Below are 19,594 nucleotides of genomic sequence, written 5' to 3' on the forward strand. Positions count from 1 at the left end.
ATAAATTTTCTCTTTTTACCCCTTGTAAAAATTCAAAAATTGGGTCTACAAGAACATGCGAGTGTAAAAAATGAAGATGGTGAATTTTCTCCTTCACTTTGCTGCTATTCCTGTGAAACACCTAAAGGGTTAAAATGCTGTCTGAATGTCATTTTGAATACTTTGGGGGGTGCAGTTTTTATAATGGGGTCATTTGTGGGGTATTTCTAATATGAAGACCCTTCAAATCCACTTCAAACCTGAACTGGTCCCTGAAAAATAGTGAGTTTGAAAATTTTGTGAAAAATTGGAAAATTGCTGCTGAACTTTGAAGCCCTCTGGTGTCTTCCAAAAGTAAAAACTCATTAATTTTATGATGCAAACATAAAGTAGACATATTGTATTTGTGAATAAAAAATTTTTTTATTTGGAATATCCATTTTCCTTACAAGCAGAGAGCTTCAAAGTTCGAAGAATGCAAAATTTTCAATTTTTTCAGCAAATTTTGAAATTTTTCACTATGAAACGATGCAAGTATCGACAAAATTTTACCAATAACATAAAGTAGAATATGTCACGAAAAAACAATCTCGGAATCAGAATGATAGGTAAAAGCATTCCAGAGTTATTAATGTTTAAAGTGACAGTGGTCAGATGTTCAAAAAACGCTCCGGTCCTAAGGTGTAAAATGGCCTGGTCCTTAAGGGGTTAAAGTGACAGTGGTCAGGTTTGCAAAAAACGCTCTGGTCCTTAAGGTGTAAAATGGCCTGGTCCTTAAGGGGTTAAAGGGGTACTCCTGTGGAAAACTTTTTTATTTATTTTTTTATTTATTTATTTTTTTTAAATCAACTGATGCCAGAAAGTTAAACAGATTTGTAAATTACCGTATTTATCGGGGTATACCACGCACCGGCCTATAACACGCACCCTCATTTTACCAAGGATATTTGGGTAAAAAAAGTTTTTTACCCAAATATCCATGGTAAAATGAGGGTGCGTGTGTGTGCGTGTATACCCCGATACATCCCCAGGAAAGGCAGGGGGAGAGAGGCCATCGCTGCCCGCTTCTCTCCCCCTGCCTTCCCTGGGGTCTAGAGCCCTGCTGCCGGCCCTTCTCTGCCCCTGGCTATCGGCGCTGCTGCCCGTTCAGTCCCCCTGACTATCGGTACTAAGCGGCGCCGACAGCCAGGGGGAGAGACAGGGCAGCGGCACCCATTGCCGGCGCCGCTGCCCCATTGCCTCCCCCCATCCCCGGTGGCATAATTACCTGAGTCGGGTCCGCGCTGCTGCAGGCCTCCGGCGTGCGTCCCCTGCGTCGTTGCTATGCACTGCGCGGCGCATTGACGTCATGCGCCGCGCCGTGCAGCGCATAGCAACGACAAAGGGGACGCACGCCGGAGGCCTGCAGCAGTGCGGACCCGACTCAGGTAATTTTGCCACCGGGGATGGGGGGAGGCAACGGGGCAGCGGCGCCGGCAATGGGTGCCGCTGCCCCTTCTCTCCCCCTGGCTATTGGCGCCGGCAGTGGGGCGCCGGTACCGATAGTCAGGGGGACAGAACGGGCAGCGGCGCCGATAGCCAGGGGGTGAGAAGGGCCGGCAGCAGGGCTCTAGAACCCAGGGAAGGCAGGGGGAGAGAAGCGGGCAGCGACGGCCTCTCTCCCCCTGCCTTTCCTGGGGCGGTATCGGCGTATAACATGCACATAGACTTTAGGCTAAAAATTTTAGCCTAAAAAGTGTGTGTTATAAGCCGATAAATACGGTACTTCTATTAAAAAAATCTTGATCATTCCAGTACTTATTAGGGGCTATATACTACAGAAGAAATGCTGGATTTCTCTGGTGTCACGACCACAGTGCTCTCTGCTGACCTCTGCTGTCCATTTTTGGAACTGTCCAGGGCAGGAGAAAATGCCCATAGCAAACATATGCTGCTCTGGACAGTTCCTAAAATGGACAGAGATGTCAGCAGAGAGCACTGTGGTCATGACATCAGAGAAATAAAAAAAGCAAAGCATTTCCTCAGTAGTATACAACCCATAAAATGTATTGGAAGGATTAAGAATTTTTAATAGAAGTAATTTACAAATCTGTTTAAAGGGGTACTCCCATGGAAAATTATTATTATTATTATTATTATTATTATTATTTTTAAATCTGGTGCCAGAAAGTTATACAGATTTGTAAATCACTTCTATTAAGTCTCAATCCTTCCAGTACTTTTCAGGGGCTGTATACTAGAGAGAAATCCAAAAAGAAATGCATTTCCTGTGCTCTCTTCTGTCCATTTTAGGAACTGTCCAGAGAAGCATATGTTTGCTATGGGGAGTTTGCTGCAGAGGTCAGCAGAGAGCACTGTGGTCAGGACATCACAGGAAATGCATTTCTTTTTTGGATTTCTCTTTAGTATACAGCCCCTAAAAAGTACTAGAAGGATTAAGATTTTTTAATAGAAGTGATTTACAAATCTGTTTAACTTTCTGGCACAGTGTCGCTCTTACTCGCACCTAGGAGGAGCATCCATTATCCATTAGTTAATAGGCATCCTTTGGTGTTGCGCAACTTAACGGTTCCATCATGCAGCAGGTCATGAATTAGGAGCAAACAACAATTCCATTATTTCCAAGACTCTGAAGCTATATTTCGCATTGTTGCATCATGCATACATTCACCCCCACGTCAAAAACACGGTTATCGTGTAATAATTCAATAAGGTTTATTAAACAACATTGCCCATTTTAAAGGGGTTATCCACCATAAGGTGATTTTAGCACGTACCTGGCAGACAGTAATGGACATGCTTAGGAAGGATCTTCACTCGTCTTGGGGCTAAATGGCTATGTTGTGAGATTACCATAATACTGTGGCTAGCATTTTGTGAACTTGTATTTCCTGTTTGACTTTTCTTTTTTTGACTACAAATCCCACAATTCCATTTTCCTCCCTCCCACACATCAGCCACCCCACCCATTGAAACAAAAGACCTGTGGTTTTCAATCAAGGTGCCTACAGCTGTTGTATTAGTTTCAGATTAATCTCTCTCCCACCAAGTGATCCCTCTACCCATTAAAGCAGACAGGCTCCCTGTCATCAGCTGATTTGTGAGTCAGGTCTCGGCCGCATTGCAAGCTGGGAAAAATTTGAGACAACAGTAATTTTGTATGCTGGGAAAAATAAATAGTGGGGGGAAAATCACATAAGAATAGTGAGAAAACCGTCACACACAGGTACAGACACTATATTATGAACTACACTAACTTTACAGCCCCTGTAGCATACTCAAATAAAAAAAAATCCTGGAATCCCCCTTTAAAGCTCAGCTCTGCTTGTGAACAACTCTATCTTATTACACCCATTGGACGATTTTGAGCTACTTTTCAAATTACATAATTTATTATAGATATTCGGTAAAGCTATTTGTGAGAGATGGCAAAAAATCTTGTGTTCATGAACAGCTGTGCAGGAAGCTGTCAAAGCAGCTACAGGTTTGTCTGTGTCCAAAGAGCTAACTTAAATTAAACTTGATGGAACTAGACTTGTTTAGGCAATACTATACTGTATTTACATTACCACACATTTTCTTTATTCTTTTCTTTTATTACACTTTGATGTTTAAAGTTTAACAAATAATATGTAGTAACACACTAACATCCTTTTTTTGTTTTTGTTTTTTTTGTTTAGGGTACCAGTGTATTGTCCCCAATGCTGCATATTGGAAGCATCATTGTGCTAGCCACCATGATATACAAGAAATCTGCTGTTCAGCTGTTTGAAAAGCACCCATGCCTTTACATTCTTGCATTTGGATGTGTTTCTGCAAAAGTAACAAATAAATTAGTGGTAAGAATTTTGATTTGATTTATTTCTGAATTAGTATATTATTTGCCATGGTATATTGTTTATTGTGCATGTTCTCTCATAGATCAGAATCGCAAGCCAAAAGTGACCGACAGGAGTCCAACGAGGGGTCACTTACTTAAATATGTCCAGTTGGTCCTGAGATATGTCCCCCAGAAGATCCTCTGCTGAATTCAGTGAATCATGCACAGGGTTGGGGCTTCACTTGGGGGAGGGGCTTCGTGACTCCACTAGGATGTGGAGTCACAGACAATGAATGTGTAAATTGAGTGGACGGAGCCCCAACCCCTGTGCGCAATTCACTGAATTTACAGATCTTTTGGGGGACTTATCTCAGGACCTACTGGACATATTTAAGAAAGTGATACCTCGTTGGACTCCTGTTCACCCACACTATAACCCAGTGTATGGGGTTTAGTGTGGGTGAACAGGCTGACAGTTTTCCTTTAACACCTTAACGACAATGGACGTAAATATAAGGCATGGTGACATGGTACTTAACGCACATTTACGCGCCGCCATGGTCGCGAGCACCGGAGCTGTGCTCGCGTCATTTGCGGCAGGTCCAGGCTGCTGATAGCCTGTAATGGTGTACATTTGCGATCGCGCGGTTGTCTGCCATTAACCCCTCAGATGCCGTGATCAATACGGATCACGGCATCTGCGGCAGTGCTTTGAATGGATGATCAGATCGCCCGCAGCGCTGCCGCTGGAATCCAATCATCCAGCATGGCAGCCGGAGGTCCCCTCACCTGGCTCCGGCTGTCTCGCAGGGTCTTCTGCTCTGGTCTGAGATTGAGCAGACCAGAGCAGAAGATCACCGATAATACTTATCAGTGCTATGTCCTATACATAGCACTGAACAGTGTTAGCAATCAAATGATTGCTTTGAATAGTCCCCTATGGGGACATAAAAAGTGTAAAAAAAAAAAAAAAAAAAAAAGTAAAAACATTTAAAAAATCCCCTCCCCCAATAAAAAAGTAAAATGTCCGTTTTTCCCATTTTACTCCCAAAAAAGCATACAAAAAATAACTATTAAAATATATTGTTAATTATCCCGTACGGTGAATGGCGTAAATGTAAAAAAATGTTTTAAAAAGTCCAAAATTGCAGCTTTTTTGTTGCATTTTATTCCAAAAAAAAATTATAAAAATTTTATAAATAGTAAAACCTAAGCAAAAGTGGTACTGATAAAAACTACAGATCATGTTGCAAAAAATTAGCCCTCCTATCGTCCCATACACAGAAAAATTTGAAAGTTATAGGTGGTCAAAATAGGGCAATTTCAAACATACTAAAGAAAACATGTCATTTTTACCGGAAAGTGTACAGCGTGAAAACAAAACCTTCCAAAATTTGCTAAATTGCGGTTTTCTTTTCAATTTTCCCACATAAATAATATTTGTTTGGTTGCGACGTCCATTTTATGGTAAAATAAGTTAATTACAATTGGTGATGCAAAAAACAAGCCCTCATATGGGTCTGTGGATGGAAATATAAGAGAGTTTGCAAACATATGCTGCTCTGTACAGTTCCTAAAATGAACAGAGATGTCAGCAGAGAGCACTGTGGTCATGTCAGCAGAGAGCATTGTGTTACAAAAAGAAAATAATTTCCTCTGTAGTATTCAGCTGCTAATAAGTACTGGATTAAGATTTTTTTTAATAAAGTAATTTTCAAATCTGTTTAACTTTCTGGCACCAGTTGATAAAAAAAAAAAAAAAGTTTTCCAGCGGAGTACCCTTTTAACTCGCCTTCCTCCGTTCCCCAATAGTGCCGCTACAGCTGTTCAGTCCTTCAGTCCGCTCTTCTTCCTTCTTTCTTGGGCACGGATTGTCACATTACGCTCAGCCTTTCACCGTCCCAGGCGGGATATCGCTGTGGACGGTGATAGGCTGAGCGCAGTGTGACAATCCGTGCCCATCACCGTCCACAGTGGTATCACGCCTGGGGCGGTGAAAGGCTGAGCGTAATGTGACAATCTGTGCACACAGAAGAAGGAGAAGACCGGACCAGAGGACCAAACAGCTGTAGTGGTGCTACTGGGGAGTATAGGAAGGGGAGTTAAAAAAAAAATTTGAGCAGCCCAGACACAACTGAGTGGAAATACTTTTCAGTACACTACTCCATTAACATATATTTACTGGAGTTTTATTTAAGAAATAATACGATACATTGCAACAAGCATGCTGGGACATAAAATGCACATAAGTAAGATTCAAACAGTTAAACTATGCATAGCCTTGTAGTCAACAATGACAGTAGCATATCAACAGAAACGGGTAACTCCAAAAAAAATTTAAATAGAAAAGCCCACCCATCGAACAAGCCCCCTCCCCAATACGTGCCATATCCCCAGCATTATCCTATTGTGGAAAAGTGGCCAATCAGAGCTTAAATGGGTACTCCGGCAAGAACCATCTTATCCCCTATCCTGCGATCTCCCAGCCAGCAGCGGTGGCGTCCAGAACACAGAAGCTTGTGACTCCTGAGGAAGCCGCAGATAGCGGCGGAACGCGTGGAGCTGTTGTGGTCCCCTGTCCTGGTGAGGTATCCCTGGGTCACACATTTATATTTGTGATCAGTGATATATATCTTTTTCCCTTGTTTCGTAGTATTGGGCTCTTGATTATTCTGTTTATTTTCTGATATATTGTCAATCTTTTTATTGCCCGTACGGATATAGGTTTCCACCTCCCTGTGTGTTGGGACACCCACCAGGGACCATTGTTGGTCTGGTTTTTACGTGGTTTTAAATTTTGGTGTTGCTGCCTTATGTATTAGTATTAATAAAGATGTGTATATTTTCTGTATGATTTCTGGTGTGCGTCTTCTATAGTGGTTACTCCTTCCTCCTTTCAGTATAGTCTGTGTTTGTGATGTCATGCCACGCCCTCTCCATTCATCAGTATAGACATGAATGGAGGGGGCGTGGCACCTGTAGTCACCATTCATCCAGCATCGAGTGGAGTTCGCTCCGTGCACGGAAGACCCGTTTGCTACGCCGGAGATCGCGGGGGGTCCCCAGTGGCGGGACCCTCACGATCATACATCTTATCCCTATCCTTTAAAAGAAACATTAAGTAAAAAAGTATTACCAAGATCATATGCGTATTAAGAGAGATATAGTATATAAGAAGGTCATACGATAACAAACAAAGTCTGCGTATGTTCCATGGACAAAACTTGGAGACAAGCTTTTAAGAAAGCATTGGGTGGCGGATTCAAACTTTTATTAGGGAAGGGCCTTTTTTTTCACACTTACGGAGCTATTCCATGCAATCTTTTGATAGCACACACTGAACAATGCTGTGTCCTTGCACAGTGTTATCTGTGCTGCATTACTTCAGGCTGCCATGGCTTCCTGCAACATTGAAGCACTGATTAGACAGTGAGAAGGCAGGTAAGTGCCCTCCTGCCATCCTCTCAGCTTAACGAGACCCCGCTATCTTACTGCAGGAGTTGCGATAAGCTGAACTGAGCTTCCAGCATCCGTTTTTCCCATTGTAGACGCTGCTTTCAAAGAGTTAATGCCAGACATCTGCCTGATTAGCGATGTCCGGCTATAGCTGTGGGTCCTGGCTGCTTTTAGCAACCGAGACCCACCGGGTTTAAAGCACAATAAGTCCCTGTGTGTGCTTTATGTAATGGAAGAAGGAAATAAATCCACTATACACAGACTAGTATCACTAATAACACCACTATATAAAGGACAAATAATTACACCACACCATGACCACTACGATTACCACTGCTATATTGTTGTTGACTAAAAACCACTATACAAAGACCAATACACCACTAAAGGTAGGGTCACACACACAGCGCATCCACAGCGTATTTAACTCTGCGGATGTGCTGCCCGCAGTCAGAGTTGACAGCAGAGCATGATCCCTTCTGCGGACGGGTAGCTCTGTGTGTCAACTTGTGACTGCCGGCAGGAAATGCACAACATCAAATATGCTGCGGATGTGCTGAAAGTGGCCCTACCCATAGTGACTTATTAGGCCCCCTTGCATTGCCCCCATAGATTGGTGGCCTTCCCTTCACCTGCGGGCCCGGTCGCAAGGGGTGCGATGGGCCCGCAGGTGATGGGTCTGGTTACCCCACTGCAGGGACAATGCCACCATAGTTCCTAGCAGGGGAGTTACTGGCAGGGTGCAGCCATAGGGCTCCAGGCCCCCCTGGGGGCAACTATTAAGAGGGTCCTACTCAAACTTTATGGGGGTCCTATGTTAAAGTTGCCCCCATATAGTTTTTGTAGGGGCCTACAACAACTATAGTTGTCAGCCTCTTTGGCTGCACTGTAGGGGTGCAGCCAAAGGGGCCTACAACTATATGGGGGCAACTATTGACAAAAAAGCCTACAAAAGCTATATGTGTCAACTATATAGTTGTTATAGGCCCCTCTCTGCTAATTGTTACCCCCATAAAGTTGTAGGCCTCAGCGACCCCCCCCCCCCCCAGACTGCATCCCCCAGCCCTAAACCCCTGAGCTACTTACCTTTCTGCTGGGGAGGCCTGTAAAACACATAAAGTGACATGACGGGGGGGTTGGGCAGCTGTGAAGATCCCTTTATCTTCATGTCTTGGACCATGGTACTGCAAGGGAATGCAGGACAGTAGTGAGTTAACTCCTCCTCCTCCCCTCCATGCTCTTCACTTGTAGTTTAGTTCTGCTGCAGTCAGGACTGGCAAGAGGAGCCATGCAGAGCTGGGTTTTTGTCACTTTGTAATGCTGCTTGTTCTTATGTCCCCACTTGCTCGGTACACCCCTCCCTCTCCTGATCTGTGCAGATCACGTACAGTTGAAGAAAGTTGTACAAGAGGAGTCAGGAACAGTTAACACATAACTGTCTGCAGGTCACTATGGTGCCATACAGTACAGGAGAGGACAGGCAGGAGATGTCGGATTCACCTTGTGCTGCCCCAATAAGGCTAACGGTCACAGTTCCTGGACTTCCTGTATCAGTGAGCCCTGTCCTCTCATCTCCACTGATGAGCACTTCCCCCAGTCTTAGGAGGGTCAGACTCTATTCCAGTGTAAGTCAGGAAGATAGAGAAACATACAGTTCCTCTTCTTCTTCCCTTTTGAATCCGAAGCGCAGGCCCTTGATATTCCATCCCCTGCTGAATGGTAATGTACAACGCATGCATCACCAATTATGTTACTTGCTGCCAGTGGGAAAAAAAGCACAGACATCAAAAAGGCAGGGGCTTAAGCCCTTTCTAGTCAACCTGTGCACATCACTGCTCATAGAATACCCTATATCAGTGTTTCCCAAACAGGTAACCTCCAGCTGTTGCAAAATTACAACTCTTAGTATGCCTAGACATTGGGAGTCAAAGTTTCTCAACATCTTAAAGGGGTTATCCACCATAAGGTGATTTTAGTACTGGCAGACAGTAATGGACATGCTTAGGAAGGATCTGCGCTTGTCTTGGGGCTAAATGGCTATGTTGTGAGATTTCCATAACACTGTGGCTATATTTTCGTGAACCTGTATTTCCTGTTTGATTTTTCTTTTTTTGACTACAAATCCCACTATTCTGTTTTCCTCCTTCCCACACATCAGCCACCCCACCCATTGAAACATAAATGAGCTGCAGACCTGTGGTTTTCAATCAGGGTACCTCCAGCTGTTGCATTAGTTGCAGATTGATCCCTCCACCCATTGAAGCAGACAGGCTCCCTGTCATCAGCTGACTAGTGAGTCAGGTCTCGGCCACATTGCAAGCTGGGAAAAATCTGAGACAACAGTCATTTTGTATGCTGGTAAAAATAAATCACAGGGGAAAAATCACAGAAAAATTGTGAGAAAACCGTCACACACAGGTACAGACACTATATTATGTACTACACTGACTTTACAGCCCCTGTAGCATAGTCAAATAAAAAAAATCTCGGAATACCCCTTTAAGGGCCCCCTGTTTGGGTTAACTGTGCTCTAAAGTGTGAGTAAGGGGGAAACTCTACTCCCTTTGCAAAGTCAGATGCATCATTGAAAATATAGGCACATAAGAAAACCATTATCTGTGGGGAAATAGAAATCAAAAGGGCAGACAATCCATGCATGCTACATCAACTAAATGGGTATACCAGAGAACCTCTAATTCATTATTTAATAATACCTATGTTGCACTATATATGCAAAATCTTCGATAGTGTGGCTTGGTGTCCTTCAAAGTCCTTTATATGCTCATACCATGAGCAGTAAAATGGCGAGTAAGTAATCTAAGCTACAATAATATTATTTACTGCATATACGTTAAAAGGGATACATTTACAAGAGAAAGACCTGGGTGTCCTGGTTACACGCAGCAGTATTTAATGTCAAGCAGCAAAAGCAAAGCATTTAGGGTGTATAAAAAAACAAAAAAAATGCTATGATCACAATGTAATATTGCCTATAATCCCCTCTTAAAACCAAATCTCTAGTATGGTATTCAGTGTACCTTTTCAAAAAGTTTGAGTTTTTACATAGACTGCAATAAACATAGCAGATATGGAAAGCTGAAGAGCAACACACAGTGTTTGTCCAAAATCGGAAATAGAAGTGGCAAGCGAGAAAAGGCCTAAGATCTTAAGCATCCTTCCCAGGAACTAAAAAGGAGAGTACACCTCTAAGCATAATGGAGGACAAAATAAACCCAGCCACAGGCCCATAAATGCAAACTAACCAAATAGTCTAACTTAAAATGGAAAATCCCAGGAAAAGACACATCCACTAACACACTAGGGTAGACCAACAAGACCAACAAATAATGTGTGTGAAGAGAAAACTAGGGGGGAAAGGTGGATTCTACAAACCTAAAATCGAACATGAACCACCATAAAGATCCATCCTAAGGAGAGGTGCTTAAATACGCCATCTACCACTGCCAAGTAGCATCAAATTCCTTTTTGAGAGTCCAAAAGGATGCTTGTCAGATTATCATTGGCTATAATCAAATTTAGTTTAGATCTAGCCTTCCAACTTGAAGCTATTGCACTTTTGGCAGCCAGAAAGATGAGGTAAATAACTTTCCTCCTCCTCCTGGAGAAATCAGGTATTGGGACATTCAGCAAAGCCTGGTCTGGGCATTTCTGTAGATTAACTTCTGTAACAGAGAAAATTAAGGGGTCTATGCGGATCCAAAACCGCCTTACTTGTGGGCATTCCCACCAGATGTGAAACATAGTCCTTCTCTGCTGACATTTACGAGAACACCGAGGAGATGCCCAGGGAAACATTTTAGCAATCCTCGTAAAAATGAGGTACCATCTCCACAGCACTTTCCATCCTGCTTCAGGTCTTTGGACTTACAAGGGTTCAGTTCTAGGCCTGAGACCTGTAAATTGCTGTAATAATTTGTAAAGATTAGGGAGCGAGGTTAAAGGAGAGGAGAGGGCTAGCAACAGGTCATCTGCGAAGAGGGCCACTTTATGTTCTTCCTCCCCAGTCTGAATGCCCTTAATGGAGGGGGAATTTCGGATCAGCGCTACGAGAGGCTCTTTTGCCAAGGCGAAAATGATGGGGGAGAGGGGACACCTCTGCCTTTTGCCTTCCCAATGGGGAAGGTGCCTGACTCATAACCCCTAACACTGAATTTCACCATTGGTTGGGCATAAAGATTGTGCAGCAATGTCAGGAATGACTGACCAAAATCCCTATCGCGTAAGACTGAGAACAAGTATTCCCAATCCAAAGAATCAAAGGCAGGCCTTCCACAGATCAAGTGAAAGGAGAATCCCAGAGTGATAAAAAGGGCTACCATTCCAAGGGGATTTTCCCAGAGCGTGGATAGGCTTGTGCTTGCAGTAGAGCATTACAACCCATTAGAGAGCCATCCTTAGAGAGGGGGGGGTGAGTCATTCAAGGAGAGACTCTCCTTTTTAAAAGGTCACCAAGTAAGGAGTTTGATTCTAGAATGTGAAGAAGAGGCAGACAGGGAACCTCCATCTGTACTTGATATTATTGTGCAGTAGGATCTGGAGGAGAGGCATGAAAGCTCATTGACGCTGGATGGTAAGTAAAGAGATGTCAGCGACGATTTGGACCTCATGGTCCCCGATTTTCTACAGGACAAGGCCCCTGGGAGGGGGGGGGGAAGGGATCATTCTTCACAGCACTGCAGATAATTGTAGCTCGGATAAGCTGCTATGGGGGGGGTGACTGATGTGTGGGAGGGAAAACAAGGGATCAAGAGAACGCAGCTTGCAGCAACACTGCTGTAACACAGCGTTGGACAGCCAAAGGGTGTCTAGGCATGCTTGGAGTTGTAGTTTTGCAAAAGCTGTAGGCACACTGCTGAAGGCAACACTGCTGTAAAAAGTTTATAGAAATACTGTACCTCCAACTAGTCCACAACTACAAGTTCCAGCATTACAGAGCTGTCAAAGGATGACACACATGAATGACATAGGTACATATTGAACAGATAGACAATGTATGCATATAAAAACTACTGTTATTTTAGCAGTAAACCTTTGCACTAATTTAGGTCCAAGTTATACACTCGCCATATTGTCTTTGGTGGTAGAGTACAGGCAATCTTCAATAATCATTTCTCCTCTCTGTATAACATGTACAGCATAAAACCAAAGCGGAAAGGGTTACAGAGCAGGGCTGCCAGGTGCTCCCGAGAGCAGTGAGTCAGCAGAGGAAGGGAGAAAGATGTGTCATGCACAGTGCAGGCAAGAGAGGCCCCCCATCCCCCCCCCCCCCCCCCCCACACAAGAGAGAATGGAAAAGACAGTGAGTAACATAAAACAGTTTTGTTTTTTGTCGGATCTGACAGATACGCTTTAACCCTAGACAACAAGCTATAAACCTCACATGTTAGAGGAGTAGGCTATGCAGCATTATGTGGGAAACTGCTGAGAAAATGTAATTACTACATACTGAGGATTTTTTTTTTTTAAACTACATTTAAGTAGGACCCGGGTTTTGTATACTGGAATATTCGCGTTAATGTCAATTCTCTTTAAAGCATTAATAGATCCAGGTATAAAAAGATGTATATTTTATTGCAGAAATTAGTGCAAAATAACTTATAACTTTTTTATTCCATTCTTTTTTAACAGGTTGCTCATATGACGAAAAGTGAAATGCATTTGCAAGATACAGCATTTATTGGACCTGCCCTATTATTTTTCAATCAGTATTTTAACAGTTTCATTGATGAATATATAGTACTATGGATTGCACTGGTAAGCATCTGTTATTGCGAGTGTTTTTATATTTTAAGGTTTCATTTAGACTGGCATTTTTGGGATATTGTTAAGATTGCTTCACTAAATCAGTATATAAAAGTGGTTTTCTTGAGAGAAAATGTTTTATGTTTCCCTGTTCACTGAAAATAGGGTACAGAAGCCTTTATTTTTTATTTTTTGTCTGGAAAAGCTTTTTTATAAAATTTACCACACTGAGGTTTACTACAGATATAAAGCAGCTATTTTATCATTAACTAGCAGAGTACCTGGAAGAAGCTCTTGACCTCATATCCCATCCTCATATCTGACCCCATATCCCCTCTTCATATCCTGACCTCCTATCTTGTCCTCATATCCTGATCAACATTTCCCCTCTTATCCCATCCTCATATTGCGACCTTATATACTGCTCAAAAAAATAAAGGGAACACTTAAACAACACAATGTAACTCCAAGTCAATCACACTTCTGTGAAATCACACTGTCCACTCGTGAAGCAACACCGATTGACAATCAATTTCACATGATGTTGTGCAAATGGAACAGAAAACAGGTTGAAATTATAGGCAATTAGCAAGAGACCCCCAATAAGAGTGGTTCTGCCAGGTGGTGACCACAGACCACTTTTCAGTTCCTAGGCTTCCTGGATGATGATTTGGTCACTTTTGAATGCTGGCGGTGCTTTCACTCTAGTGGTAGCATGAGATGGAGTCTACAACCCACACAAGTGGCTCAGGTAGTGCAGCTCATCCAAGATGGCACATCAAAGCGAGCTGTGACAAGAAGGTTTACTGTGTCTGTCAGCATAGTGTCCAGAGCATGTAGGCACTATCAGGAGACAGACCAGTACATCAGGAAATGTGGAGGAGGCCGTAGGAGCGCAACAGCCAGGCAGCAGGGCCGCTACCTCTTCCTTTGTGCAAGGAGGAGCAGGAGAAGCACTGCCACAAATGTGTATGCGTCCACTCAAACGGTCAGAAACAGACTCCATGTGGCTGGTATGAGGGCCCGACGTCCACAGGTGGGGATTGTGCTTACAGCCCAACACCCTGCAGTTCATTTGGCATTTACCAGAGAACACCAAGATTGGCAAATTTGCCACTGGCGCCCTGTGCTCTTCACAGATGAAAGCAGGTTCACACTGAGCACATGTGACAGAGCCTGGAGACGCAGTGGAGAACGTTCTGCTGCCTGCAACATCCTCCAGCATGACCGGTTTGGCGGTGGGTCAGTAATGGTGTGGGTGGCATTTCTTTGGGGGGGCCACATAGCCCTTCATGTGCTTACCAGAGGTCGTCTGACTGCTGTTGGGATTCCCGAGATGAGATCCTTAGACCCCTTGTGAGACCATATGCTGGTGCGGTTGGCCCAGGGTTCCTCCTAATGCAAGACAATGGTAGACCTCATGTGGCTGGAGTGTGTTAGCAGTTCCTGCAAGAGAAAGGCATTGATGCTATGGACTGGCCCGCCCATTCTCCAAACCTGAATCCGATTGAGCACATCTGGGACATCATGTCTCGCTCCATCCACCAATGGCACGTTGCACCACAGACTGTCCAAGAGTTTGCGGATGCTTTAGTTCAGGTTTCAGGAGACCATCCGCCACCTCATCAGGAGCATGCCCAGGCGTTGTAGGTAGGTCATACTGGCACGTGGAGGTCACACACACTACTGAGCCTCATTTTGACTTGTTTCCATCAAAGTTGGATCAGCCTGTAGTGTGGCTTTCCCCTTTGATTTTGTGTGTGACTCTATATTCAGACCTCCATGGGTGGATAAATTAGATTTCCATTGATAATTTTTGTGTGATTTTGTTGTTGGCACATTTAACTACAGTCATTGTAAATGTTGGCACCCCTGAAATGTTTCTAGAAAAGGAAGTATTTCTCACTGAAAAGGATTGCAGTAACAAATGCTTTGTTATTCACTTGTTTATTCCCTTTGTGTGTTTTGGAACTAAACCAAAAAAAGGAGGGAAAAAAAACTAATTGGACATAATGTCACACCAAACTCCAAAATTGGGCTGGACAAAATTATTGTCACCATTTCAAAATTGTAGAAAAATTATTTCAAGCATGTGATGCTCCTATAACTCGCCTGGGGAAAGTAACAGGTGTGTGCAATATAAAAATCACACCTGAAAGCAGATGAAATGAAGAGAAGTTCACTTAGTCTTTGCATTGTGTGTCTGTGTGTGCCACACTAAGCATGGACAACAGAAAGAGAAGATAACTATCTGAGAACCAAAATTGTGGAAAAATATCAACAATCTCAAGGTTACAAGTCCATTTCCAGAGATCTAGATTTGCCTTTGTCCACAGAGTGCAACATTATGAAGAACTTTGCAACCCATGACACTGTAGCTAATCTCCCTTGGCGTGGACGGAAGTGAAAAATTTATGAAAGGTGTCAACGCAGGATAGTCCGGATGGTGGATAAGCAACCCCAAACAAGTTCCAAAGATATATAAACTGTCCTGCAGGTCAGGGAGCATCACTGTCAGCGCGAACAATCCATCAAAATTTTAATGAAATGAAACGCTATGGCAGGAGATCAAGGAGGACCCCACTGCTGACACAGAGACATAAAAAAGCAAGACTACATTTTGCCAAAATGAACTTGGGTAAGCCAAAATTCTTCTGGGAAAACATCTTGTGGACAGATGAGACCAAGATAGAGCTTTTTGGTAAAGCACAGCATCTACTGTTTACTGAAAACGGAATGAGGCCTACAAAGAAAAGAACACAGTACCTACAGTGAAATATGGTGGAGGTTCAATGATGATTTGGGGCTGTTTTGCTGCCTCTGGCACTGGGTGCCTTGAATGTGTGCAAGGCATCATGAAATCTGAGGATTCCCAACGGAATTTGGGTTGCATTGTACAGCCCAGTGTCAGAAAGCTTGGTTTGCGTACGAGATCTTGGGTCTTCCAGCAGGACAATTACCCCAAATATACATAAAAAAATCACCCAGAAATGGATGGCAGCAAAGCGCTGGAGAGTTCTTAAGTGGCCAGCAATGAGTCCAGATCTAAATCCCATTGAAGGAGAGTTCTTAAAATTGCTGTTGGGAAAAGGCACCCTTCCAATAAGAGACCTGGAGCAGTTTGCAAAGGAAGAGTGGTCCAACATACCGGCTGAGAGGTGTAAAAAGCTAATTGATGGTTATAGGAAGCAACTGATTTCAGTTATTTTTTCCAAAGGATGATTTGTCCAGACCATTTTTGGAGTTTTGTGTGACATTATGTCCAATTTGATTTTTTTTCCTCACTTACTTCGTTTGGTTCCAATACACACAAAGGGAATAAACATATGTATAGCAAAACATATGTTTCTGCTATCCTTTTCTGTGAGAAATACTTCATTTTCTAGAAAAATTTCAGGGGTGCCAACATTTACGGCCATGACTGTATGTAAAGACGAAAGTATTTCATACGATTAGTTCATTCATTCAGATCTAGGATGTGTTGTGTTATTTTAGTGTTCCCTTTATTTTTTAATCTGTTAAGAACCAAGGGCGTACAGGTACGCCTTTGCTCCCTGGTTCTTAAGAACCAAGGGCTTACCTGTACGCCCGTAGGAATTTCGGTCCCCACCGCGCGCCGGGCGGGGACGGGACCGTGGTGACTGCTGATATCGATCAGCAAGCACCCCGCGCAAATGCGCAGGGGGGTCATCAGACCCCCCCAATGTCCCCCCCACTTGCGGTTTGCGCGATTACAGGTCATTATGGGTCTATGGTGACCCGGAAAATAAGGGGGATCCCGGTTGTCCAAGACACCCACGATCCCCCTGAAGGGATAGGAGTGAGGTGGCAGGGGTGCCACCCCTCCTATCCCTGCTATTGGTGGTCTAGACGCGACCACCAATAGCAGATCAGGGGTGGGGGGATTAACTTTCGTTTTCCCCGTTCTGCCCACCCACAATAGACGGGGCAGGACGGGGAAACGAAGGGGACCGGCGCCGAAGATCCACTTACTCTGCGGGTGACGATCGGCGCGGGTGGCATGTCGTGCGGCAGAAGAGGACGGCTCCCTGGATCCGACTGAAGTCGGTAAGTTGCTTAGCAACATCTAGGGGACTGCAGTTTGAGACCACTATACAGTGGTCTCTACACTGTTGCCCTCCAGATGTTGCAAAACTACAACTCCCAGCATGCCTAGACAGCTGTCATGCGGGAATATGTAGTTTTGCAACAGCTGGAGGTTCACAGTTTGGAGATCACTGTGCTGTGAACTGTGGCCCTCTAGATCTTGCAAAACTACAACTCCCAGCATGCCCACATAGCAGTTTGCTGTCTGGGCATGCTGGCCCTTGTAGTTTTGCAACATCTGGAGGTCCACAGTTTGGAAATCACTGTGCAGTGGTCTCTAAACTGTAGACCTCCAGATGTTGCAAAACTGCAAATCCCAGCATGCCCAAACAGCAAACAGCTGTCTCAGCATGCTGGGAGTTGTAGTTGCGTACCTCTAGCTGTTGCATAACTACATCTCCCAGCATGCACTTCGACGATCAGTACATGCTTGGAGTTGTAGTTTTGCAACAGCTGGAGGCACACTGGTTGGAAAATACTGAGTTAGGTAACAAAACCTAACTGAAGGTTTTCCAACCAGTGTGCCTCCAGCTGTTGCAAAAGTACACGGTCTGTCAGTGCATGCTGGGAGTTGTAGTTTTGAAACAGCTGGAGGTTTGAACTCCCATGTGGATGTACAGGGTACATTCACACGGGCAGGTTTACAGTGAGTTTCCTGCTTCAAGTGGAGAAAGGTATTGGATGTCCCATTGACTTGCAGGGGACTTCAGACAAAAACCCCATATTTCAATTAAAGGGGTAGGTTAGGGTTAATTGAACTATTTTATGTATTTTTTGCCATATAAATTGCATGTGACAAAGTATCAAAATATCTCCAGACATTTGGCAGTTAGGCTGGAACATACATTTCCCATAGACTTGCATGGGACTATAAACAAAAACCCCAACTCTTGCAAATGGGAGTAGGTTAGAGTTAACTGAACTATCCTTTATTTGTAGTTGACATATAAGTAACATGTGTACCAAGTTTTATCAAAATATCTTTAATGGTTTTAGGCTTAGCGTGGCCCCAGGCAAAATCAAAAGTGGGGCCCCAAAAGTCGTAATAGTGCACTAACCAGATTTGAACATTTTTGGTCACTTCAAATATCTAAAAAGCAGAAAAATATCTAAAAAGCAATTGAAAAGTCCCATCAAAACAAAAATAGTACCGATAAAAACTACAAATCACAGCGCAAAAAATTACCCTCATACATCCCCATATACAGAAAGATAAGAGTTATAGGGATCAGAATAGTACAATTTTATATTTTTGTATATTCCCCCCCCCCCATTAGGTAGGCAGTATAGTACCCCCCCCCCCCACACATTAGGTAAAGAGTATAGCTCCCCCACATTAGGTTGGCAGTATAGTTCCCCCATATTAGGTGCAGTATAGTTCCCACATTAGGTGCAGTATACAGTTGTCCCCCACATTAGGTGCAGTATACAGTTGTCCCCCACATTAGGTGCAGTATACAGTAGTCCCCCACATTAGGTGCAGTATACAGTAGTCCCCCACATTAGGTGCAGTATACAGTAGTCCCCCACATTAGGTGCAGTATACAGTAGTCCCCCACATTAGGTGCAGTATAGTTCCTCCACATTAGGTGCAGTATAGTTCCTCCACATTAGGTGCAGTATATTTCCTCCACATTAGGGGCATTATAGTTCCCCCACATTAGGGGCAGTATAGCCCCCCCCCCACATTAGGGGCAGTATAGCCCCCCCCCACATTAGGGGCAGGACAGTAATCCCCCCCCCCCCCCCAATTAGGTGCAGTATACAGTAGTTCCCCCCCCCCATTAGGGGCAGTATACAGTAGTTCCCCCCCCCCCCCAATTAGGTGCAGTATACAGTAGTCCCGTCCCCCCCCAATTAGGTGCAATATACAGTAGTTACATAGTTAGTATGGTTGAAAAAAGACATACGTCCATCAAGTCCAACCAGGGAATTGAAGGGAAGGGTGTAAGGGGATAAGGGAAAGGGATGTAGTTTTATAATTCTGCATAAGCATTAATGTTATTTTGTTCCAGGAATGTATCTAACCCTGTTTTAAAGCTGTTAATTGTTCCTGCTGTGACCAGTTCCTGAGGTAGACCGTTCCATAAATTCACAGTCCTCACGGTAAAGAAGGCGTGTCGCCCCTTTAGACTAAACCTTTTCTTCTCCAGACGGAGGGAGTGCCCCCTCGTCCTTTTGGGGGGGTTTAACCTGGAACAGTTTTTCTCCATATTTTTTGTATGGGCCATTTATATACTTATATACGTTTATCATATCCCCCCTTAAACGTCTCTTCTCAAGACTAAACAATTGTAACTCCTTTAATCGCTCCTCATAGCTAAGATGTTCCATGCCCCATATTAGTTTAGTCGCTCGTCTCTGCACCCTTTCCAACTCCGCAGTGTCCCTTTTATGAACAGGCGACCAAAACTGAACAGCATATTCCAGGTGAGGCCGTACCAATGCTTTATAAAGGGGGAGTATTAT

General features: G+C 43.8%; 1 protein-coding gene across 1 annotated transcript in view; it reads left to right on the forward strand.

Moving 5' to 3' along the window:
* CEPT1 (choline/ethanolamine phosphotransferase 1) overlaps nt 1–19,594 on the forward strand; it is a 151,364-nt gene that overhangs the window by 123,937 nt on the left and 7,833 nt on the right. Inside the window, exons 7-8 of the mRNA XM_056557723.1 lie at nt 3,660–3,818; nt 12,905–13,030. Of these exons, the coding sequence (XP_056413698.1) occupies nt 3,660–3,818; nt 12,905–13,030 (285 nt within the window). The remainder of the gene's footprint in view (nt 1–3,659; nt 3,819–12,904; nt 13,031–19,594) is intronic.

The sequence above is a fragment of the Hyla sarda genome, chromosome 2 (assembly GCF_029499605.1).
Source record: "Hyla sarda isolate aHylSar1 chromosome 2, aHylSar1.hap1, whole genome shotgun sequence".
In the NCBI taxonomy this organism is placed as follows: domain Eukaryota; kingdom Metazoa; phylum Chordata; class Amphibia; order Anura; family Hylidae; genus Hyla; species Hyla sarda.